Genomic DNA, 25735 nt, shown 5'->3' on the forward strand with positions numbered 1-25735 from the left:
TGGCTATCAATAGAGAAATCTGCACTTTTCCAGATGGTGGACAACAGGACCACACTACTTGTTTTTTTTTTTGGATTAGGTATGCACGATATATCGGCCACCATATCGATATCGGATGACAAATGTACATTTTTCTGTTATCGTTGTTGAACCGATTAGAGAATTTGGCCGATATCTTAGAGGCGATAAATAATGCATTATTTCCTGCAGAGACACTTCAGATGTGCACTGTTTACCATGATGGGTTTTAATTTCTTGAAATATAATTGAAACCCTTCGAAAAGGGAAATACAGTGAACTGCAACATTTGCAGGGCAAGTCTGTCATATTATAATGAGATTATTAGCTGCTGTAAAATAATGTAATGGAGTCTTTGTTCGTCCGTGTTTTAGCACGTTGTTAAGGGAAGAGACTAGCACAGTTAAGTTTGCTTATGCATTTACAGTCTTTTTTGCAATTGTATGTTGTAATATTGTTTATTTTATGCATATAAATAAAGATTTTTCTTATATAAGAATGAGTTTGCTTAAGCTATAGCCTAAAGAGTGCTTCAGTTTGCTGGTGGTCATCTTTAGCTCAGCACACGCAGCTCAAACAGCAGCTTACAACATTAATAACTATAATTGATTGAGATTATATATATATATATATATATATATGTATATATGTATATATATATATATATATATATATATATATATATATATATATATATATATATATATAGACGGTTTCAATGGCAACAACATAAACAAACATTATTGCACATGCGCGCTTTTGTGGACCTAACTTAACTTTCGGTAGACTTCTAAATAGAATCAATAGCAACAGCCAAGTCCCTCTAGAGTAGATTTTTTTTTTGATAACAAACAAAATATGTTTGCTGCGTAAATCAGGTGGACTTAATGAAATTGCAAATTTATTATTTCCGAGCAGGAGATGCATAAAGCGCGAGAAATAGAGGTTTCCCCAGTAACTGTTGTAAACAAAGCAGAGCTGGTACGCTCACACGCTGCTTTATTAGGTATATTACATGCAAGTCTTCCTTCAGAAATAGTGATGTAAAAACACCCGTGCCTCGTTTTGATATTTAAACGTCTAAATGTAAGGAATTATTATTATTAAACTTGCAGTACGTAACGTTACTCATGTTTATTCAACGAAGCCTTTTTGAAAATCGATCAGTTTTAAAATCGTGGCGAGTCTCCAAAAATAAATAAATGTATGGGAAACACATCCCAAAGCACAACCACCTGAGTCCAACTTCAGTCTACTCATCACCTTAACTTTAACTGCGTTTGTAGAAGGCACCGCAGCCAGACCGATATACACCACACAGACCGGAGGTTAACTTAAGGCCAGGAGCATGCACCCGATGAAACAGTCTATATATATATATATATATATATATATATATATATATATATATATATATATACATACACACACACACACACACACACACACACACAACATTATGAGAACAATATTATAATAAAACATTATGAATTTGTTTTGTTTTAGATTCCATGTTCAGCGCGTTGTTGCGGGACGATCCAAGAGTGCATCCATAACAGAAGTTACGAATTCTGATTAACACGTAGCTTAGTTCAAAGTCACGTGTGCATTTGGTCTTTTTGTACGTATATAATATGTAGTATTATATTTATGTTGTATAAATATTTAAATATATGATGATGCGTTTCCCTGTGTTAAGCTGGCAGTTTACCGGTGTTCATTTAGCTCTTCAGCTTCAGCACACGTAGCTTGAACAGCTTCAGCACAACATTAATAACTATAATTGAGAATGTCAATTTTTTTATAAAAAAACTATAAAATATATATATTGAATTATTTGGGTTTATTTGCCGTGTTTCAGCGTGTTGTAACAGGATGAGCCAGCGTGTCCATGACACATCTGACTATTCGGGTTGTAGCGCGGGTGCATTGTAATATTGTAAAGGGTCTCCTTCTGTTTTAAACCATTAAGGCGAGCCAGTGGATATCATACAAGTAGGGCTGGGACAACGCGTCGAAGTCATCGATGACATATGTGCATCGATACGTCGACCTGTTTTTATTTCTCTAAAAAAGTTTGCAAAACGTTTACCTTATGTGCGCTGAATATACGCGATGGCTGGATGAACTTTCTGTCCAACGTTATATAACCAATCCAGGGGGTTTTCTGCATTGATCTTTTTTTTTTGGCGGCTGTCAAAGCCTTATTTGATCGGTGAGTGATGTAGAATAGAATGACTGCTGCATCTGACAGGGCGCGTACGAGAGAGTGCCCCGGCTGCGTGCGCACTCACAGTCTTCAAACAACACGAGCGCTTCTTGCTCTCTCTCTCTTCCTTGTGCATATTAATCAAAATCATTAAACACGATAGAAAAAGGGCGAAACACCAAAGTTTCACGCACGCTCGCGCACTCACAGTCTTCAAACTACACGAGCGCTGTCTTGCTCTCTCTCTCTCTCTCCCTCTCTCCCTCCCTCGTGCATATTAACCAAAATCATTAGACACGATAGAAAAATGGCGGAACGCCAAAGTTTCACGTGGAGCATTGGTTACTGTATTCTTTCAATTGCTCTAAACAAGTATTTTGGGTGACCTTTTTTATTGAATGCTAGACATCAAGTTGTTGTTATTTTCATCTGAAAGAATAACTTTTTTCAGTAAGCTAGGCCCTATGTGTTCAGTAAGCTTGTTTCAGTAAGCTATGTGTTTTCAAGGCTTCAAGGTTTTATTGAATGCTATCTCTATACAAGTGCAAAGTAATGCATTCTTAGTCAGTCTTTTATTTTGTAATTTTAAGAGCAATAAACATATATTGCAATGTTAAGGAATTCATGTTTTTTTCATTCAGATATGTAAATCCACATGTATAAATTGTTAGTAGTGAATTAATGGGGAGATCGAATTGGTCTGAAAAAATTAATCGTTAGATTAATCGATGCAAAAAATAATTGTTTATCCCAGCCTTACATACCAGCAACATGCAAATTTTGTGCAAGTCAAACTTATGCCGGTGAACGTCTTTCACCATGATAGTGAAAGTAAACTGATGGCACTTTTAGCATCTGACGATGTGTGTGTGTGTGTCGTTATTGTGCACTGCTGCTCGTAGACTAGCTCCAGTGCTCATTTCTTACGATGCTAAATGATAGCAACTCACCAGGACACTTCACCAACTCTCTATTCATTCTCCTCAGACCATTCATAGACTTTGACGGACATCAGTTCTTGGCAATTCCTCATTTGCCCTCTTAAGACTGGCTCGATCGAAATTACAAGGTTGCGGGCCATCATACAATGCTCTTGCTACCTCTTCCTCATCCCAGTCAGTCGCTATAATGTTAGTTCTGATGCTGCGTTCCAGTCAGGTTTTTGAGCTCGTAATCACTATTTCATACCACAACTAATGGCAAGTTACGCCAAACTTTCTGAGTGCAAGGAATTGTAACTAGATTATTTATTTTATTGCAACGTTACATTGACCTAAAATTGTTTTTTCAACGTGTACCCCTTGCATAAACTCTGCACCCGTAGGCAGTATTATTCGTAGGGGCTGTCATCGTTGTTTCGTGTGCTTTCTGACCTCGGAACTCTGAGTACATCGATCTAGTACGAGACACGAGTTCACAGGTTTGATTGCCGTCCCAGTGCACTTTCACGGGTTTAAGGTTGGAAAAACACGGTTTACGGGCTGTCTGGAACGCGGCATCATACTAGGCTGAGGCTACCTTTCCTCGACTTCTCCCCAACATGACGTCATCACAGAGTTGTGTAAAAAAAAAAAAAACTTAATACCAAAAACTTAAAAAATACGTCTTTAAGACCATTTTTGAGACATTTTTTAAATTATATACATATCTTGAGTGATTTATGTACCCATTAATCGAAAGTGGTGGTTAACCTGCAACATGGCCTTTAAACATTTTGGATCAACTGTGCCTATATTTAGCACTGACCACTTGTGATCAGATTTCCCAAAACGGTTTTTAATATCAAGTGCAAATTCAGTTCAATCAACTAATGTCTAATCATCATGGAACCAGGAGCGAGTTCCAGTTGAGTGTGAACATTTACACTGGAGTATATCCATTCAAGGTAGACCAACAATTTAAAAAACTTTCCCTGACCTCAATTTTGTCTGAGGGCAACTGCTAAAAAATAGCTCCGCGTCCTCACTGCTTGTTTTAAATTGTGATTATTTTCTCTGTCAGTTTCAGAAGTTGATGTCAGCCACACACATTTGTTGGGCAAACGCTATGAGTTCATCGCTTGACTGTAAATTCACAGTTGTAGGTAAAACCTTCAAGTTTCTGTCGAGAGGTTACACTTAGTTTTAAAGTTTACTTATTTTACTGTGTCAAATTAGTTTGGAGAGGAAGGAAATAATTAGGTTGTGATGACCCCTCCATCTGACCTGTAGCACAACATAAACTGCTGCTTCTGTTAATGGTCTTGTCACGTTTTGTACGGTGTTCTCAATGTGGTCAGTAATGATTGTGTAGGATTCAACATGCCTTTAGGTTATAGCTTAAGGGTTAGAATAAAAAGGTCAGTTTCCATGATAATTTAGCAATTACTATACATTCTTAAGTGCATGATATGCTTCTGTTAATGAATCCGACGATTATTGCAGCTGGTCCTTCACTTTGGCTGTCATTGTTGATAATGTTGATAATGCTTTTGAAAGGTTATTATTTAATTTATTTTAATTTGTAATCTCACATTTCAATACATTTCTTTCAGAAATCCTAAAAAGTAAAGACTATTTTTATTTATTTTAAGTCTCTTATGTTAGGCTGTAAATATTTGATCAAAAATGCAATAAAAATACTGTTGTGAAAAATAACTCTATTTAAATGAATTTTAAAATGTAATTTATTACTGTGATGGTAAAGCTGTATTTTCAGCAGCCATTACTCCACTCTTCAGTATCACATGATCTTTCGTAAATAGTTTTGATTACATTTATAAAATGTGCATATATTTTTAATGTCAGTTATCTTTGTTATTAATAATAATAATGCTTATGCTGACTTCTTTAGGCAGTGCCCCTGCAATAAATGCAGTTGTCTGCAATGCAGTGTGCAAAACCAAATGGGAATTTGTGATGTATTCCATTCCCAAGGTCACTTTTCAATATATATAGAAATGCTTTGTTTTGTTGTCTTGTCCATTGTGGACACATTCTATTACCTGCATTCTCCAGCCATCAGTTGACTCGATGCTCTGCCTGTAGCTACAGGTCAGGTGTGTGTCTGTGCTTTCTTTAACCCTATGGCTGTTGCAGTGGTGTAAATGATGTTCCACAAGTGCAAGACCAAAGTATGTCCAGGGAAATACAGTATACTGTGATCTAGGGCTGCACGATATTGGGGAAAAAATGACATTGCGATATTTTATTTTTCTGCGATATATATTGCGATATTTTTTCTTACAAACAAAAATGGGAGAGAGAGCAAGACAGCGCTCGTGTTGTTTGAAGATCGCGCGCTCTGTCTCTGTCTCTCTCTCTCGCGCGCGCGCGGTCTCTCTCGTGTGCCCTCTCTCGTGCGCCCTCTCTCTGTCTCTCTCGCTCTCTCTCTCTCTCTCTCCCTCTCTCTCTCTCTCTCTCTCCCTCTCTCTCTCTCTCTCTCTCTCTCTCTCTCTCTCTCTCTCTCTCTCTCTCTCTCTCTCTCTCTCTCTCTCTCTCTCTCTCTGCCCTATTAAACTTGCATGTGTTCTTCAGTCCTGTCAATGATAAACTTTCACTCTATGATGGTTAAGCTGTGCAATTAATCTGCGAATCAACTACGACAGCCCACATCGCACATCCTGCGATATGACTATCGTGGATTCATACATCGCGATATCGATGCTTAAACGACACATCGTGCAGCCCTACTGTGATCACACGCTCATGTGTTAAAGGATCACAGATTAATATGACCCTGTTGAATTGGATTTGACTGAAGAAACTGTTCTGTGAACTCAATCAGAAGTCATTATTGATCGCTTGTAAGAAGGTGTGTGGTATGAATGTAGATGTTGTTTTATGCTAAATATAGTTCAATAAATATTGATATTGCTGCCTCTTTGTGCTCTTGCTTGTGAAAACCTACAGAACAGGCAGTATAAATAGTAATGCAACACCTTTGAGTTCTGATGCAATGTGTAGAAATGCACTTTCTGTGTGAAGGTTAAAGTTAACCAGCACTTAATTACTCTACTTTTTTATTTTTCTGGATTGTTCCTACAAACAAAAAACTATCTTTAGGTAGTAAAAATAATCAAATTATTATTATTTTAATATATTATTATATTATTATTTTAAAGTAAAGAAGGCTCAGGAAGGCCGCATTTATTTGATAAAAAATACAGTAAAACATTAATATTGTGAAATAGTATTACAATTTATAATAACGGTTTTCTATTTTAATGTATATTAAAAATGTTTTTACGGTAAAGCTGAATTTTCAGCATCATTCTTCAGTTACATGATCCACCAGAAATAATTCTAATGTGCTGATTTGCTGCACATGAATGAGTGAATATATGTGTGTATATATATATATATATATATAGAAATGTGAAATGTGTTAAAGCAATAATAAAGGAAACTTTTTCTTCTTCTTCTTTTTTACATTCAGTCACACAGGAGAAAAAGTCATACAGGTTTGGAGGACATAAGGGTGTGTAAATTATGTTAGATTTACATTTTCAAAATTTTTTGACTACTTTAAATTAGTGGTCGACCAAAATATCACCAAGGCTGATTCATAAATGTATTTGTACTTGGCCAATTTTTTCGAGGTGGGACTTGTATTTTGACAACAATGATAAATTTAAACAAATTTTTTAATGATTAATGGACATTTATTTTCACAAACCTTGCACACTTAGTCGAATCCAGCTGTGAGATCTTGTGAAGTGTGTATGTGTATCCAGCATGATCACGTGTTCTCTGCATAATGGTCAGTCCATGTGAATTGAATGCTTTAAACTTGAGATTTCAAATTATGCTACGATCAGGGGCGGATCTACCGGGGTGGCATGGGGTGGCAAATGCCACCCTAAAATAAAGCCTTTGCCACCCCAGTTGGCAGCAACGAGTTAAAAGTTATGGACAATTAGAAAATTTACGAGCGCAAATCTCCCATGTCCGACTGCAGTGAATGCAGAAGTATGAGAGGACGCCAGAGCGGCACGAGACTGATTAGTTTGGAAAAGTTTCTGAGCGCGTGAAGCGATGGAACACAAGAGGAAAGAGGTAAAAATGGATTATCTATCTATAAAGAAATGAAGCTATAATGAAAGCACAGTGCTAGCATAGTTGTAATGTTGACTTTGAGATGATAAATATCAGGTTGAAGAACGTTATTTCTTTAACTAACGTTACAGTGGTGTAGTCTACTGTGTTATTCCATACTACGTGATACGTAACCAACTTTTAAAAAGCGTGAGGTTACCTAACAACTTTTTTTTGTGTCTGAACTTTCACACTTTCATTTATAAATTCACACATCTGTGTTTGAAAAGCGACAAGGATTGAAGCGCTCAATGTGTGCTCTACTACACACACACACACACACACATACACACAGAGAAGCACACACAGTGTTTTCAGCTCTTCACTATATTGACATGATGTAGGCTACACATGTGCTCGCCAGCGCGCTAGGAGAGAATTCATTCTATCGTCATTCATTCGTAGCCTATACACAGACTGACAGAAACGGCAATGTCTTTACGACAACCTGTCAGAATAAAATTTCGGTATAACTTGATGAAATTCAAACAGAAATATAGTACTATTGCACACTACAATATGCTATACTTCAAGTAGGCCTTATAGCCAATAATAATAATAGTTTATTAAAAAAACACAGAAACTCTGTCTACAACCCACCAAAATAAAAGATTGGACTAACTCAGAGAAATTATGTAAGAAATTGCACAGTAAAATATTCTAAAAAAGATCTACTAAAACGTTATTTTAAGGGAATATCACAGAGGTTTTCATAGATGTTTTAATTTAAACTTAGCAAAACAATAACACAATTTTTTTCCAAAAACAATTTCTAAAAGTACATTTGTATTTGTGCCTATAATGTTCCTTTGTTTATTATTATTGTCAGCTAATAAAACCTGTGCTTCAGGGACCATATTCATATTACATAAGACTAATTGTAGCTCTTGACTGGTTGAGTTAGATGGTGATTAACTGTAGAAAATCAGTTGAGTCTCCCCAGCAGTAAATGTCATTGGCTGTTAAAGTTGTTGTGTTTCTTATAATAAATTGACATGTTGATTACACTTAATCTTTCATAATGCTCTCAATTACATGTCGATGCATACTGTATGCATTTGAGAGTGTGGAGGTGCTTATGGGGTAATGGTCAGGGACAGGTGAGAATGAGGTATGGGGAGGGGGGGGGGGTCATAGTATGCACACTACAAAAAAGACTACACCACTGTATAGCCTTAGTTAGTTAGGTCTGACGTTTGTTCTGTGTAAACTGGGCTACAAAAGTTAATATAGCGTATACATATACTATTTATCATGAAACTGTGATAACTGTGACTAAATTCAGTATATACATCTGACATATGTTGCCACCCTTCAAAAATTCCTACCCCCTTCTTGCCACCCCATCAATATTTTTCTAGATCCGCCCCTGGCTACGCTTTATGCATTTGGCCATTTTCATATTCCTGTAATTTTCACTGTGTGTGCTGTAGGTAAAATGAGTGTTACCCTGGCTTTATTTGAAAAAATATGATTCCCAATGCACACCAACTTCCAAGAATACTGAGTCCCCTGTTGGTTAGCGTTTACTTCCTTTTTAATTATTTTTATTAAATGTTTATTTGTGAAAAATACTTTATCTATAGGATAAGTATGTTTATTTTACACATTTTTAATCCATTGTCAAATAATTTCAAATTTCTTAAATATTAATTAAAATAAAAAAACAATATCAGCTTTATATCGGCCACCTGCTTTCCAAGATATTGGTATCAGCATCGGCTGTCAAAAAAAATAAAAATAAAATCTATATCGGTTGACCACTGCTATAAATATAAGCTAACTTTTACATTTTGATGTTCATTGAATTTTTAACTATAAAAAATGTTACATAAATCAGGCTTTCAGACGTTTGGTAAGAGGGTTGCATACCTCCATTTTTTTCCATGTGAGGTTTAAGCACCTCTCTTCACTGCCCATGTCTGACCATTTTGAAAAAGGAAGGAAATATTTTTACACCCATTCTTTGCACCCTGTGTAAAGTGCCATATCCTTTTGTCACACTTTTTAATCCCTATAACACTTTAAATTTTTCTGTCTTTTTTTGTGATTCCGACTTTCTGTAAGATGTCCAGAAATGGGTCATACATTTTCACTTTTCGTGCATCTCTCATGGGCTTTCAGCCAGGCACTTTGCCATAGTGACAAGAAGGCCAAGACCCAGTCATTGTAGATGTGTGTCTGTTCCTGGTAAGAACTGCAAATTAGTGTTGGGCGATTTTCATTTCGTTCTATCGTCAGCTCTGTCAGATCGTTGTTGCATTGTGCTAATTTATTTAATTATTTTTTTTACTTTGTTTTAAAATTAACCAACTCCAGCGTAAGGCTAAAAGCAGTCTAATGTTTTTAATATGACTGAATTTGTATTTATCATGATAATACATGTATAAAAACATCATAAGTTACTAATTATAATCCTTACATTTTCTCAGTTCAAAAAGCAGCTACAGAAAACAAGCAAAGAACATTACCAAAGAACAATTGGGGGATTTGAACCCTCAACCTTTTGCACTGCTTACTCAGTGCCCTACCACTGAGCCGCAAGAACACTTATACTTACACTTACTTATTGGATGTTTGTGATGAGAGAATTTGCAAGTTTCAGTCATGACTTATCTAAATGCCACTGATTGGGCATTGCATTCACAAACTCAGCATAATGGTGTGTGATTGGTTATAATGCGCAATACAGTAAACACTTGGAAAATATATCTAATGCAATCAATAATCCCTAATATTAATTAGTTCGTATTTCTACCCTAATAATAATGATAATTGTCTTGCTATCGCCAAAGGCATCTGCCCCAGGTGGTTATCTCTGACTATTGTCGATACACAATATTATCGTCTATCGGCACAGCCCTACTGCAAATAGCTTTTTTTACAACCTCACTGTGACACACCTTCTGTAATGTGATGGGAGAATATGATGCTTTTCTCCATAAAGTGCATTTTAATTTAATTTCTCAAAAACAGTTTCCTTAGTGAGTTCTGCATTAATATTTGATTGTAATGTAATTGTAGTTTTTCTCAAGTAGTCATCATTATGTTCTTTCTTCCAAATGCCATTTATCATTAAAAGTCAATTATTATGCAACTCATATATGTAATTAATGCTAATCTATCATCATCTGCAGTGCGAAACAGATTGAGTTTTTGTTCTTGTCAGGCAGTTCCTCTGAAGTGCTGCAGTCTTTGATGCGCTTGCATCCTCTCTGGTGATTTGAGAATATCTTTAAATGAAATGTGAAAAATATTACTGCTGACATCTCACTGTCCTCAAGCTATGAGGAGAACTTTTTTCTCTGTGTGCTGGATAATTTTGTAATGTGAACTGTATGAATCACAGTTTGCTTCATACTGTAGGTTATTCTGCTAATTTACATGGCTGTTTACCAAATGAATTAATACATGGATGTGAAATATATACGTGTGTGTGTGTGTGTATGTGTGTGTCTATATGCACACAGATTTAAAATTTAAATATTTAACAATATTCAAATAAACACAATCAAATAAATGCAGTCTTGGTGAACATAAGATCAAAATTAAAACATCTGACAGACTATATATATATATATATATATATATATATATATATATATATATATATATATATATATATATATATATATATATATATAATATAATATAATATAATATAATATAATTTATTACTATAATTGTTATAGATTCATTCCTAATATTGCCATCCAAGCAATGTATTCTGTGGACCTTTTAGGATTTCCAAAATTTGTCCCAGGCAGCCAAATCATGGCCACAATCATACAGTATGCACCTGGCTTTATGAAAAACAATTTTGGGTAATCTTGCAGCTTATGCACAGTAGAAGCATTGGGAACTGGCTTTATCTGTCTTTGGTGCAGCAAAGTAAAGGTAGCATAGTGAATGCACCAAATCAAAGATGCACTGAAGCATCGAAGACTTCAAGCATAACTGCCAAATAGTTCAATCATAACTCAGAATGCCCCGCAAAAACTGTCACCAAATGCTAATTTAGCCCCTGTTACTGTGCTTCTGTTTTTTAGCTGGCATCAAGCATCTATAGTTTCGCCTGCTCTCTGTGGAATCATCACACGGACACATTCCTACAGCAGATCTGCACAGGAGACCAACAGGCTGCTCTTAGCTCCCTGGAGCGTACTCTGCTCTCTCTGAAAGGTACGCACACACATAACCAGTGCTGAAACGCTCATTTCTTCTTAGAAAATTTCCCAGCCTACGCCTGCAGATTACAGACTTAAACGGCTATACATAAAAGCACACATACTGGTTGAGTTAATGATGCAGACCACTCACTGCTCTCAGCTGGATAACTTTAGTAGCTTAAAGCCCTCCACAATCAAACGTGAACAGAGAGTTAGGTTTAAAAACTGAAAATATACCGCTAATTTTAATTACTTGCCTGTTTGTCAAACAAACCCATTCAATCAACATTAATGTATAAAAAAAATGGAATAAGCAGGTGGTTGCACACAAAGTAGAATAATATCTTTTAGTATGTTGAACAAATTATTCCAATATAATTGTTTGTCAAGTGTTCTTGTCAATTTCTGAATGTTTACTTGAAAACATGATTCTAAAAAGATTAGAAAACTTGTGTATTTGTTATTTCTTGTAATTTTTCTTTCCTTATTTTTGTCATCTTTCATTTTTATTTCTTTTTAATGCAAATGTTACAGTTGCAGCTTTAATTACTATTAACTTAGAATTGTACATGGATTATTGGTAGTTCCAATTATTTGTCGCTCTGCAGGAACATTTTAATGTATTAAAATAATCGAAGACCTTAAAGGCAAAGATGTTTTGAAATTTCATTAAATAACACAGTTGAAACTTTCGATTTCAACAACGTGTTATTAAATATTGGAATACCTAAGATTAATGAATGTTCAGAAGAATTTTTCATTAGCAGATTAACTAATGAATTAACTAATGTTAACTAATGAAGCCCTAATGTAAAGTGTGATTTAACAATAAAGATTCAAAACACTTTCAGACAATATCTAGGGCATGTTGTAGTCCAGATAAAAATGTAAAGAAAAAAAAAAGTTTGAAAATAAATAGCCTATTAAGTCTAAATATTTAAGTATTTAGCGCTGTGATAAACACCAAAGCAAATCCGCAAATCTAAATGGCTATATAAATATTTGTTTAAAAGTAGTGCAGCTGCTTTATTTATGGGGTTTCTAGGGTAAAGGCTGCATTATCTGCAGTTTAGCACAATCTGCTGTCAGAGAGTGAATTTGAGTGAATCTCTCACGTGTTCCCCCATGTGCTTCTCATGCATGCTTGTTTACATCAGAGTGCACAGGGGTCTTTCAAGCAGCATACAGCGGTGTTGTGAATTTGACCTTTTGATGGGAAAAGTATTCTTAAAATGCGTTCCAAATTCTGAATAATTATCGATAATATTCGATATATCGCCCAGCCCTATTAGCAATTTAATGTTTATGTGACACATACAACATTAAGTAACCGTTCTTATATATATATTTGTTCCCTTTGCAGTTCTTCGGAAGCTTACTGTGCATGGATTCGTTGAGCCACATAACAACATGGAAGTCATGGTGAGTTCTTGAATAGTTCAAACAAAATACGATCTGTTTTAATTTTATATATATAACAGCAAACATGGTTTTGTTTCTTGTTTGCTTACTGCTTGATCAGATGTGATCTCAAAGTCAGAGCTGATGTTTTCTTGTGTTAACTTTTTAAAGTGCTAATCTCACTTTTTAATCATACTGCACCCATAAAAACTCATTTTAAAGAAAGACAGGTTAAGTTGTGAAAATTGAGTAGTAGTTTGCAAGGAAAATCAACCTGAGGGTTATGACATTAAAAATAAATGATTGAACCTAAATGAGATGCTCGTTCTCAAGTTGAAGATTAAGCTTGAAAAAAAAAAAGGTCAGTGTGAAATATAAAATGCATTACATATGTTGTGCATTAAGCATTCAAATATCTCTCCTTGATACACAACATTTTGTGCCTTTTGTTGATACTTGCAAAATAGTAATTTATTATTTATTCACTTTGTTGTATTTAAATGGGTTAAATGAGAGTTTTGTCACGATGTAATCTGAATGCAAGGAGAATTTTCCGGCACAAAGCATACGCTGAAATGCAGCCAGCCTCTGCAGGAAGCCCATATGGTGCCTTCATCTCTTAATGCATCTGTGGGAGCTGGCTTATCAGAGCTAATTTTCACATTGTGGTGATGCAATCTTTCCTAAACTTTACTGAGTCTTTGAAAACACTGAAATTTGCAGGAAACAAAGTCAGAAAAAAGAAGTTTTGTAACGTTGATAGTACAGTGTTACAATGCAGAGAATATTTCATTTAATGTTATGCTGAGCTCTGAAATGTGTTAGTTTGTCTCAAAGGACATTCAGGATCGCTTCATAGACACGCATGCGCTCTATATATAGAACATAGGGATATCTGTATAGTAGTGCTGGGTGATATATTAAATATTCACAGTATATCCTGAATTAATTTGACATTCCCATTTCTTCCCTTCCTGCTTTAAATAAGATCCCATTTTTATTCCAAGTTTATCTGTTCAACCCTTGATCTGGCAGTCCATTTGTCAGACTGTCAGGATGCTGCGTTTTTTTGAGGCTGTGCCACTGACATTTAAAATTTGAGCTTATTAGTTGCGGTAAAGGAGATGATGATGGCACCATTATTGATCCATTCTGGAGGTAAGACAACTCAAAAGAGAATATTTTCAATGAGCTGCTGCCTCCAGCTATCAATCAACTGCCAAGCTACAGAAACATGGTGTTCTCCCGGCAGGGCTGTAGCTCTCTTGTCTCTCTGGAGACTCCTGGACTTTAATGTCGTCATTCATATTTCATCATACTTGAATGTTGTCTGTGTTTGATGTTGCAGGGCATTGAAAATGAGCACGTTTTGTCAGATAGCTCCTGCTTTGTGTGTGTGTGTGTCTAGTTCATCTTAAGGCATAAAAAAACTGAATGTACATTAAAATACACACAGTAGAATTTTCACTTCATTTATACTGCTACAATAACAGTCAATTCTGTTATTTATAGACTGAAAGGTTTTAGTGTTAAGAGCAAACTTACTGCTGTAATTTAGTGTTTGTGGTGCAAAAATTTCCATCTGCCAGCTTAGTGTTACTAACCAAACTGGTTCCATATATTTAACAACCGATGGCAGGCACTCTCTAAATCTCTCCTTTGACGCTCCACATAAACAGCCTATACTTCCCCAACCTGAGTTAAGATTGCCTGGGGCTTCCTGCCAAATCTGCCTCCAACATGACCCAAGAAAATCTAGATGTTCCCAGCACCAATAACACCGTGGTCGCAAACCACACTTGATACCGATGTTTCATTTACTATTTCTGTCTGCTTCCCTAGGGCTTCCTCAATGCAGTCTTTGAGCGTTTGAAGCAGTTTCTAGAATGCTGTAAGTATTACATGTTTTCACATTCTGATTCCAATAGTATAAAACGAGTCTCTTTATGCTCACCAAGTCTGCAGTTATGTTTCAGTATAATTTGAAATGTAATTTATTCCTGTGATGACACAGCTGAATTTTCAACATCATTATTCCAGTGTTCAGTGTCACATGATCCTTCAGAAATCTTTCTAATATGCTGATTTGGTGCTCAAGCATTTCTTATCATTTCTTCTCATTGAAAACTGTTGCTCATTTTTGTGAAAACCTAATACATTATTTTCAAGATTATTTCATGAATGGTAAGTTCAGAAGAACAGCTTTTATTTGAAATGTTGAATTAATGCATTTAAGTAAATCCTTAATGAAAAAAATTTTGTTAAAAAAAAAACTTACTGACCCCAAACCTTTGAATGTGGTGTACATGTATTAGTTTTTAAGATGCATTAGTTTACTGATGACATTTTTGCATTCAGCCAGGACTTCATTTTGTCAGTAAAATATCCAATAGCAGGGTACTGAGATAAAGCAGGTAGCGTTTAAATAGTAATGTGATATAAACGTGTTATTCAAAGTTGTTCCCATTTGGAACATAAATTGCTATTGTATTGTAGCACAATTGGATTTAAAGGAACAACCATTTAAGAGATCTAAAGACTTGATTTAAAGCTCAAGTTTTTAACCCTTTGGAGACGATTAACGCGGATACGCGTTATGAGTCATTTTCTCCTGATAACCCCGAAAATAACTTAAATTACACTTTCAGTTTTGATTGTGCAGATAAGAGAAATAAATCAATCGAATCTGTAAATTGTCTACTTTTTTTGTATACAAACATAACAAAACTTTGTGCGTTTACAAAATAAAGATAACAAACAAGGTGTGCTTTCTGCAGCCTTTGTCTGTGCTGATCTTCATTTACAAACACGTCATTAAAATGAACTGTAACTCAGTGACACTTCTCAAACACTTTCATATACATACATGCTGCTCGCATATTATTATAGCCCAATTTGTGCTCATTACAGTGAGATTAGACTTTAGCCATTTAGATTTGTATAAACAACTGAAAAAAGCACAAATGTCAGGGCATGACAAAAATTCTCCAGGCCCCAAAAATACCCTTACAGTACAGTTATTTTTTTATCACTATTAAATAAATTTGTATAAAAAGCTGTGCATTTTGAAATATTACTGGTTTCTTATACTTCAATATTATCTTTTCCCTAGCTTAATCGAAAATAGTATTTTATGTGAAAAAGGATTTGAATGAAAATAACTTAGATATTTCTGTTTGAGATCACAAGGTTAATTCTGATGGACTGGAATTCTTTACTGCCTTGAATATAGAGTGCATAGTCAAAGGCCAAACTAATTTATTTTTGAAAGATCACCACTTCAAATTTCTGCTGAAGCAAAATACAATAATACCATGTCTGCATGGTTTCACCTGGAGACACTGTGCCCTGCTTTTCCCAGCCTCATCATTGCATGAGTTATATATCAGCAGATGAGACAGAAGCAAGCTGTTATCTACTGGTGATATCACAGGCAATATGTTCTCCTGGCTGGGCCGCAGGTCAGGTTCCATTTGGCCTGTTAGTATTTCAGTGTGGATGAGAGACTTAGCTTATGAGAAGACAGAATGTGAAATATCAACTCTGGGCCAGATAAGGTCCCTCCAAATAATCCAGGCTTTTTGGGTTGTATTCTTTTCTAAATTTCTCTTTGCACCGAGAAATTAATGCTCAATCCCCTTGAAAAGTTACCCTGCTATATCACACTGTCCTGAGTGTTGACTTGTAAGGAAACAGATTAGTGTTCGCCGTTTGGATGCTGTGAGGAGCTGCTTTTTATGGTTTTGTCATTTTTGGCTTTTGTTTGATTGATTTCGCCATTGTGATCAATAACAAGAGATACAGTCCTCTAGGGGTCGACTAATGTGTTTTTCAGGGCCAGATTACAGATCAAGTAGAACAATAACCAATATTTTGAACCGATAAATATTTCTTGTGTAAAATTTTAAATCAATGTCAAAATTCAAAATAACAAGGGCTCTTACAAAAACTTTCTTTTTAAATGCTTTTAAATTATTATATCGGCATAACGGCTTTGAAAATGACCGATACCGATAACCATAAAAATGCTTAATATTGTCGCTGATAATTGGCCAACCCCTAATTTACTCACCTTCATGCTGTTCCAAACCTAAATGTGTTACTTATTTCTGTTAAACATAAAATTTGTAGTCGTATGGACCACCTTTATGATACTTTATGGTGTGTTTTGTCATTTTGGAGCTCGGCAGCTCCAAAAGCTTTTAAACAACATGTGGGTGAGTAAATAATGACATTTTTTATACAAAGAAACCAAAGTCTTTCTATTTACTATTTGCAGGCCGGCAATTTGGACCAGGCAGTCTTTGCAGGGAGAAGCTTGAGAAGACCATCATTTTGTTCACCAAAGTTGTAAGTCTAAAAGTTCATTCAGTTAGAGGAAAAAGGAAATAATTTGGCCACTTGTACTTGAGATGTTGTGGGCTGAGCCTTACTCCCGAACTGTGTATAAACATAGTCTCTTATGTTATCTACTAGCTGCTGGACTTCCTGGAATATCACCCATGGCCTTTCATCCCTCTTATTCAATGTTCACTGGAGTTCGCGGTCAGCTACGTGTTCACAGAGGCTGGCGAGGGAGTTGTTTTTGAGCGTTTTATTGTACAGTGCATGAACCTCATCAAGATGATTGTCAAAAATGAGGCCTACAAACCTGCCAAGAACATTGAAGGTAGGCAGCATAATGTATTTGGCATGCCTTGCCTCCATTTTAAAGTTCTAACTTATTCCGATAGGAAAACGATAACAGACATCAAGGGTATTTCTGAGTTGGTAGTGGGTAAAAGTGAATTGATGAGATATTTCATAATGAAATCTAGCTGTTCAGTCATAACTGAGGTTCCCTAGATAGATATTGAAGTAAAATGCCTCCTGTTTTATTATTATCTTACTAATGGACTGTAGGAGCACATTGGATGTTTTAATGAATGAACTAATATCTTGAACATTAATATATGCATAATTGGATTTAAAAAATGTTGCAATATACATTGCAGACAGTAAGCCAGAGAACCTGGAGGCACACAAAATTAAGACCGCATTCTTTACACACCAAACGCTGACGGAGATTGGCAGGAGACTGGTATCCAAATACTTTTTGCTGACGGAAGAAGAGCTAACCATGTGGGAAGAAGACCCAGAGAGTTTTGGTAAATGTCAATTATGAGCTCAGAAACATATGTTTTGTTTTGTTTTTATTTTTCTAGGCTGTTTGCCATTTGTAATCAGAAAGACAGTATAGAGGAGGAGTAGAATTTGATACACGAGAGACAGAATCTAAAATGCCAGATGAGAACAACAGCTGGATATGGCAAGAGCATGTGCACATAATTTTTTTTTTTTTTTTTTGTGTGTATATAATATAAATATCAAATGCAAAACCATATAATAATAAATATATACTTATCTATGCAAAATAGTGTATATAATATAAATATCAAATGCAAAACAGTATAATAATAAATAGATACTTATCTATGCAAAATATTATATTATGTTATTTATATATTATATGTTTTGTAAGTAATATATTTAAAAAAAAATCTAAATCATTAGTCTTTGTGTAATTATTAGGTTCAATAGAAGGAAATTATAATGTCCACTATAAATACCATAGACCTTAATTTACCCAAACATTGAAAACTGCCATTGTAAAATCCCACAGGCTGTTCTTTTCTACATTTTAGAAGGACAAACTGAACTGTACTGTTACAGGTGTTCATAAATGATGACCATATATGGCTCAGCCTGTCAAAAAGAAAGGGGACAGCATAACCTGATTGCATGACTTAGTGAGGTGAAAGTAGCTATGACAACAGATGTACTCCCCATGAACCTGAAGTTAAGAAGCTGTCCTTTCCAATCAGTTAACTGAGCCCTGTGTAGTGTTATGCCCAGAGATGCTGAACCATACCTGCTGCAGTAATTTAACACATGTAATTCCTTTCAAGGAAATGGGTTTTGCAACATACAGTAATTTAAAATCCCTTGGTGTACTTTGTTGGTGTCATTTTCTAATCGGTATTTCCATGGTCCAGTGATTTGTTTCTGGGGTCGGGAATGCCAGTGATTCGTCCAGGGGTCCTGCTGTCAAGGCTGAATAATTGCAATTAATTTAGTGATTCAGTAGCACACAAATTTGTTCTGTCCTATTGATGACCAACCCTTAGGAATATAAGGTGACTAGAGATGATTGGATCATGGGTAGAGAGAAACATGCCATATCTGTTGGGTGGAAACAACCAGGATATGTTTTCTGAGAGAGGCTGTCTGAATGATATAAGTTGTGTAAGGTTAAAATAATGGCTATTGAATGGCACTCATTTCTTTTTTCATCTTTTTTTTCTTACATAGAACATAAAAGATCATTTTTGAAGAATATTCTTTTCTTGTCAATATAATGAAACTGAAAAATAGGACTGTGACTGTCAAGTTCCAAAAAATCAACAATGAAGCACTGTAAAAGAATCATAAAAACGGTCCGTTCATGAGAATTTCAGCTCACTGATTCAATGATTCAGTTGCAATGTTACCAGCCAACTAGAGTTAAAGATTTTCAGCAAATGATGACTAAAATATTTCTCTGTTTGTCACAAAGTACTAGAATATTTTGCACGAGTACAAAGATTTTGCTTTTTAAGCTTGACAGCCTTAGTCCTCCTCCAGTCCCATTATATTAAAAAGAGTGGACAGGACATTCTTCATCAAAGCCATGAAGATAAATAACTGAATTTTTATTTTCGGGTGAACTATCACTTTAAAACGGCATGATATATATGTTGTGACAAGTTGTGTTTAATGTCGTTTCTTTCTTCAGCTGTGGAAGAGACAGGCGGTGACTCCTGGAAGTATAGTTTGCGGGTAAGTGACCTCTCTTTCCATGAAATACAGTTTGACTGATTTTATAATTATTATAACGTTTAAATGTGCTTTTTTGCATATTGAACAATTCCATTGGCTTGTCTCTTGGTATACCACCTTACACAGAGATGTATTCCAAGGTCAGCGGAAGTGTCAGTAAATGCAAAGTGACCGAGTTAAAAGGAATCAGGGGTCTATCTCATTTCTGTGGAATTTACATAGTGGGGGGGGGGACTCTACAGAGCCATTTGTTATTGCCCTCATATGACTTAATTTGCATTACATCTGGCTGCCTGCTTAATGTGGCTTTTATATCCTGGCTTTAAAATGACACTGACTGACTAAACTTATAACCTCAAGCAAGAATAGCGTTTTACATTAAATTTTTCATTTACTCCGTAAAAGATGCTTCTGTGGAATCATTTCACCTTCAGGTAATTTTGAAAGGGAATGACTTCATTATGTATTGGGCTTAAGTAGTTTTTCTTGTCCTCTTGAGTGCAAGTATTTATAAGCTGTGTGAATGTTGCACATCAGCCAAAGAAGTGGATCTCAACTTAATTTAAGCAATAAAAAAAAAGATTGTGTCCAATCAAATTGCAATATTTTTGGCAGTATAAATAAACAAACAATAATAAACAGTGCACATAAACAACAGTGATGATGATGTCCTTAAATGTCCTGAAATGTAGTAATAATAATAATGTATTTATCTGGTATTATAACTGTAAATTGTAATACTAATATCTGTGGATTTTTAACAGTTTTCATTTTCCAGTTTTATGCTGTCTGGCTTTTTTTGACGGAAAAATGCATGGGGGTCCCAAAGGTTCTCTTTTGTTGACAGCAACTGGTTTATAAGTGTTTTCTCATTATGAGATTGGAAAGATTGTTGGCACTCGTTGTGTCCCCAATGCAATTCTAAGCGACCCAAACTCAGAGCAGATGTAGAGATGAGTTGGTACAGAGCAGCATTTACTGTGACCCGAGCCGCTCCAAAACACACACAAAAAAAACACTCAATTATCAACTGCTGTGCTGTGCCTCTCTCTGAATCATTCAGTGCATATGTTGAATTAAATCGCAACCTTTCCATTTTAATAATCACACTAAGCCATACTGCAGTTTGGTTTAAATTGATTGCGCAACCCTATTTGATAGAAACTAAATATCTGAAGCCTTCCAAACCTCCAGTCCAGAAAGTCTTTTCTCTTGTGATCATCCAAAGCCAGTCCAGGTACCTGGCCTTATTGATTTAGGTCTGAAATGTATCGATTATGTCAGATTTCCTGAAGGCATGGAACATATGATTTGACTCGTGTCGTGGTTGTTGAGCTTGGTGATATTTGACCCTGGGAAGTCAGTGTCCCAGCCTGTAATAGATACTGAAGTCCACTGAGTCAGGTCTTGCACCCTGACCCTCCTTCAATGCAAACTATTGATTGTGTTAGCAAGAGTAATGGATGTCATGGAAAACCCAGTGGTTTTCTTTTCGTGTTTATGTTGATGGGTTTAAATATTGTTTCTGTATTGAATGTTTCCTCATGCCTTTGTCACATCGTGCTCTCTGTTTTAATTGATATCTTTACAGCCGTGCACAGAAGTGCTTTTCTTGGACATTTTCCACAACTACAGTCAAACTTTGACACCGGTACTTCTAGAGATGGTGCAGAATCTTCAAGGTTGGTTTTATTTGATGTGTTGGTAAATATTACTCTTTCAAATTAAATCAGTTCTTTAAGAATAATTTGACATTGGTGTGTAATAAAATGTATTTGGTATTTTCTTCAATTTTTTTTTATTTTATTTTTTATTATAAAAATGGTTGGTGCATTTCAACCATAGCCAATTCCGCTTAAACCGGGTTTTTTTTCCTCGTTTAAGTTGTTGCTTTTTCCTACAAGGATGGATTCATTATGCTTTATTAAATAGACAAAGTGAGCATGTTCATGCTTTGACTCCTGGCATTCAAGGACACAGTGAATAAATTAATCAAGTCAAAGCTTTTAATGCGCTGATTAAAGACTCACTGATTAAATGAAACTCACTGGTTAAATGAACTGTGATTATGTTGTGATAATGAAAGAAATGTCATGTCTGGAGCAGGAGTATAGTTAAAGAAAACGGTGAAAAAAAAAATATTCCAATATTTTATTTTTTATTTTTTATCTGAAAGTTCAGACTTCAGGTTCCTTTTTATCTATAGGAATTAACATGGTAGCTTCTTACATCAACTATTTTGAAAAGGTACTTGTGTGCTTCAAAAGGGCTGTGCAGAAAATGTGCCCGGATGCCACACGTTTTTTTAGAGAACCCCTATTTGAAGTGTTTCAGCATGGAAAGCTTCCGGCTGACATTAGCTTAGAGAGGCTGGCTTAACACCAAATGACACATGCATGCCATGCCATTAGTTCTTCAAAGCTCTTTTTGTTTCCAAATGAGGGATTTTCTTTACTTTTTTTGTGAGGAAAAACTGACAAAGTCATCTGGGGTTTGACTTTAGATGTGGAATTTTAGATCGTAGACTTACAGAGCAAATGTCACCTCTTTATAAAGCACACCCGCTAAGCTAAAACAGCTCCACTGTTACTGCTCCACTTAGAGCTGCGTGTAGAAATTACGCTCGCACTTTCAGCCAAATACAAGGACTGTCTGACAAGTGTTACGCTCTCATTGCTTTTGATCCGGCTTGTTAAATTAATTAGTGAATGACTCAAATGAGCGTTCTGTGTAAATGAGTTGATTACAATTTGCTATGATGATTCATTTAGGATGATGTGCTAAACAAATATTCCTATAAGGAGTGGTTTGGCTTGGAGTTGGGGTTTAGCACGTTTAAATGACCATGCTTTATTAAAATGATGACAGCAAACCCACAAGTGCTATTTTTTGCCAATCTTGTCATTATAAGTGTGAAGTCAACATCATTATAAAAGCACACATTTAGATGGTAATTCTGATAATGACCTCTCAGTTAATTTCCTAGTAGTGTCATTCTCTTTTTCTCTTGAGCGTTTCATGTGTTCTAATTATACATGGTCAATAAGGAGCGTCGCCCCCACATTGTCGCTTTGGGAATGCTAATTTTGATTGGCTAAGGGAAATGGGACAGAAGTTTTAGTTGCTTATGTTATTTTATTACACGCTCTGCCACTTTTACTATGGTTTGCAAAGTGGTTAAGTGACAGTTATTACAGATGCGTGAAAGTGTAAGATGTTCCCAAAAGCCCTAAAGCACCTTGTGTGCAGATTGTGAGGGAAAATTATTAAAAAAAAAATCATAGTGCTTGCTTTCTCTTTCTCAGGCCCCAGTAATGTGGAGGACCCAGTGCAGATGCTCATGAAGGATGCAGGTATCATCATACATTACTGGTTACACTTACACACACCCAGCACCTTTCTCTTCGGTAATACAGTGGGGTCCAAACGAGACTAAACTCAAGCTCAGTTCTGATGTAAAAATATAAATAAAAACAAACTCTTTTAAAATTAAGATGGTTTAAAACTCTATGCATGGTGAATTAAATGCATTCAATTTCCATGCATTATTTGTTTCCTTTGTACATAATGCCATATTGACATTCAAGTTTTCAATCAAAAATTAAAGGGTAATTTTGTTTCTTTGCAGTTTACAACGCCGTGGGTTTAGCTGCTTATGAATTGTTTGACAATGTGGACTTTGATCAGTGGTTCAAGAACCAGCTCCTTGGGGAGCTGCAAATCAGCCATAACAGGTAGGATTTAATAAACATCATTAAATTCCTCTAAAAGCAATTTTAAAGTGAGAATTAAGTCAGAAATTCACGGTATGATGTTTCGCATCAACAATGTTTCGTGCTGTTTTGCTGTGATTGTTTCTGGAAACCTATGTTGGTTACATAAGTACAGTTATACTGGGCGTTTGGCCTCAGGAGTTTGAAATTGTGCAGGATGACATCAAATGCTGATTAAGGACGGCCCCTGGAAAGAGCTGATATCTTTCACTTTTTCACAAGTCTTTTTAAGAACAGCACAAGGATATTGAGATTTAGATAACCCTCTCAGATGGGAGCCTGGATAATCTTTACACTTAGCCTCAATGACATTTACTGCCTTCTTACAATGCAGTGTTATATCAGCTATGGTTGACGGATTGGTTAAACAGCGTTCTTCTGGGAGACTCCAGCGGTGCATTTGATGAGGGGGTGAGACTTGGGAAGATATCAGGTATCAGATATGTAAAATAAACGTCCTGTAGAGAAAGGTGTTGAAATATTTATTGAAGGCCATGAAGGTTAAGAAACTTAGGATTTGAAAAAAGAAAGAAAAGGGATTTAAAAGCAGAGTGTACGCAGGTGTAGAAGTGTTGGGGTAGATGATTTGACAAGCTAATTAAACTACAGTCAAGCTACCCATTCAAAGTATTTAGCTACGCTACAAGATGGTAATAAAAAGTTGCCAGCTACAATGCTTTTTTTTATTATTTTTTTTTTTTAAAATAGAGCTGTCAGTCAAATTAATATTTATCTCTTAAAAAGATATTACAGAATTACTCTTAATATAGTGACTTCCGTCAGTTCTATAACAAAATAGAAACAGACCTCTGTTGTGGAAGATCTCATTATGATCGCATTTGCAACCATGACTGCCTGTGCCTCCTTCCATTTACTGCTGTTTGTTTCTCTTTCTTCTATTGAGCAATGAGAGAGGGATTTAAACCTCATTTGCATATTTCGTAACATCAATGTTTACATTAAAAGACTCCATGAAATAAAAATTACAGTTTTGTGACTTTTAGTCCATGTTTTGAGGTCATCTATATTCTAGTATCATTCAAAAGTTTGCTCACAATATATATTTTTATTTATTTAAATAAATGTATGCATTTAGTAGATGCTTTTATCCAAACATGTAACATGTGTTCCCTGGGAATCGAGCCCACAACTTTTTGTGCTGCTAACGCAATGCTCTACGACTAAGCCACAGAAACACATTATTTTATATTAATAATTTATATAAAAATATTATTTTATTTCATTAAAAGAATAAAGGAACTAAACTAAAGAAATATCCGAAGATAAAAGTTAGCTGAAAAGTAAATTGGAACAGATTTGAAGAATTTTAGCATGATATCACTTGCTCACCAATGGATCCTCTGTAGTCTATGGGTGCCGTCAGAATGAGGGTAATAACAGATTAAAAAAAAAAAAAAACTTAAGTCCAAAAGTATCCACATGACTGCAGTCCAACAATTAATGTTCTTTGTGTTTGTAAGAAACAAATCCATTATTAATGCATTTGACTTCAAATCGTCATTCTGATGGCACGCATTCACTACAGAGGATCCATTGGTGAGCAAGGGATGTAATGAGTGTAATAAAGTTTCTCCAAATCAGTTGAGTTGAAGGAACATTTTGGATGGCCACAGGTTGTGAGTATATTATCAGAAAATTGTAATGTTTGTCAACTGTTTCTTTAAGGAAAGAAAAGGAAAAAGTCTTGCATTTCAATGTTCCACATGTGAGTGTAGCAGTCCACTTGTCTCATTTCATTTGGCTAGCACATAACATGCTCAATAGTGCCTGTATTGCAGAGGATGTATGTGTATGTGTCGTGGGCTTTTGTGTGGCTCCAGAGGGGATCAGTCAACCACTCATGGGCATTGAGGCGATCTCGGCACTCGCTCTTGACAGAGCAAGCAAATGTACGTCTGCCACTCTTTAATCAGGCACATTTGTCACTGTCATGATGAGACGGCATGCCTGAGAAAGGCTCCGAGGGATTTTCAGAGAGACATGAGTAACCCTGATGCTGCCATCTGCCATCTATGACATGGGCTTTGGGATTTGACAAGTTTATATTCAGCAGGAAGTTACCAATATGCATTATACCTTCTTAATTTGTCCCCGTTGCTTGTTTGAGAAACGGATGCAAATTCCTTGACCTTGTACACTGTCATTTCTCCCTACTGGCAGCCCTCCAGACCCTCCCGTTGATTCATCACTTTGTTTGACCTACTGTGTCAC

The 25735-nt window shown here is 35.7% G+C and overlaps 1 protein-coding gene across 1 annotated transcript in view; it reads left to right on the top strand.

The window, feature by feature from the left end:
• Positions 1-25735, top strand: part of ipo11 (importin 11) — a 131346-nt gene that overhangs the window by 21188 nt on the left and 84423 nt on the right. Inside the window, exons 6-15 of the mRNA XM_026261745.1 lie at positions 11352-11484; positions 12835-12893; positions 14715-14763; positions 17152-17222; positions 17349-17541; positions 17867-18019; positions 19687-19730; positions 21322-21412; positions 23036-23083; positions 23359-23464. Coding sequence (XP_026117530.1) covers positions 11352-11484; positions 12835-12893; positions 14715-14763; positions 17152-17222; positions 17349-17541; positions 17867-18019; positions 19687-19730; positions 21322-21412; positions 23036-23083; positions 23359-23464 — 947 coding nt within the window. The remainder of the gene's footprint in view (positions 1-11351; positions 11485-12834; positions 12894-14714; positions 14764-17151; positions 17223-17348; positions 17542-17866; positions 18020-19686; positions 19731-21321; positions 21413-23035; positions 23084-23358; positions 23465-25735) is intronic.

The sequence above is a fragment of the Carassius auratus genome, unplaced genomic scaffold, assembly GCF_003368295.1.
Source record: "Carassius auratus strain Wakin unplaced genomic scaffold, ASM336829v1 scaf_tig00215912, whole genome shotgun sequence".
NCBI classification, from domain to species: Eukaryota; Metazoa; Chordata; class Actinopteri; order Cypriniformes; family Cyprinidae; genus Carassius; species Carassius auratus.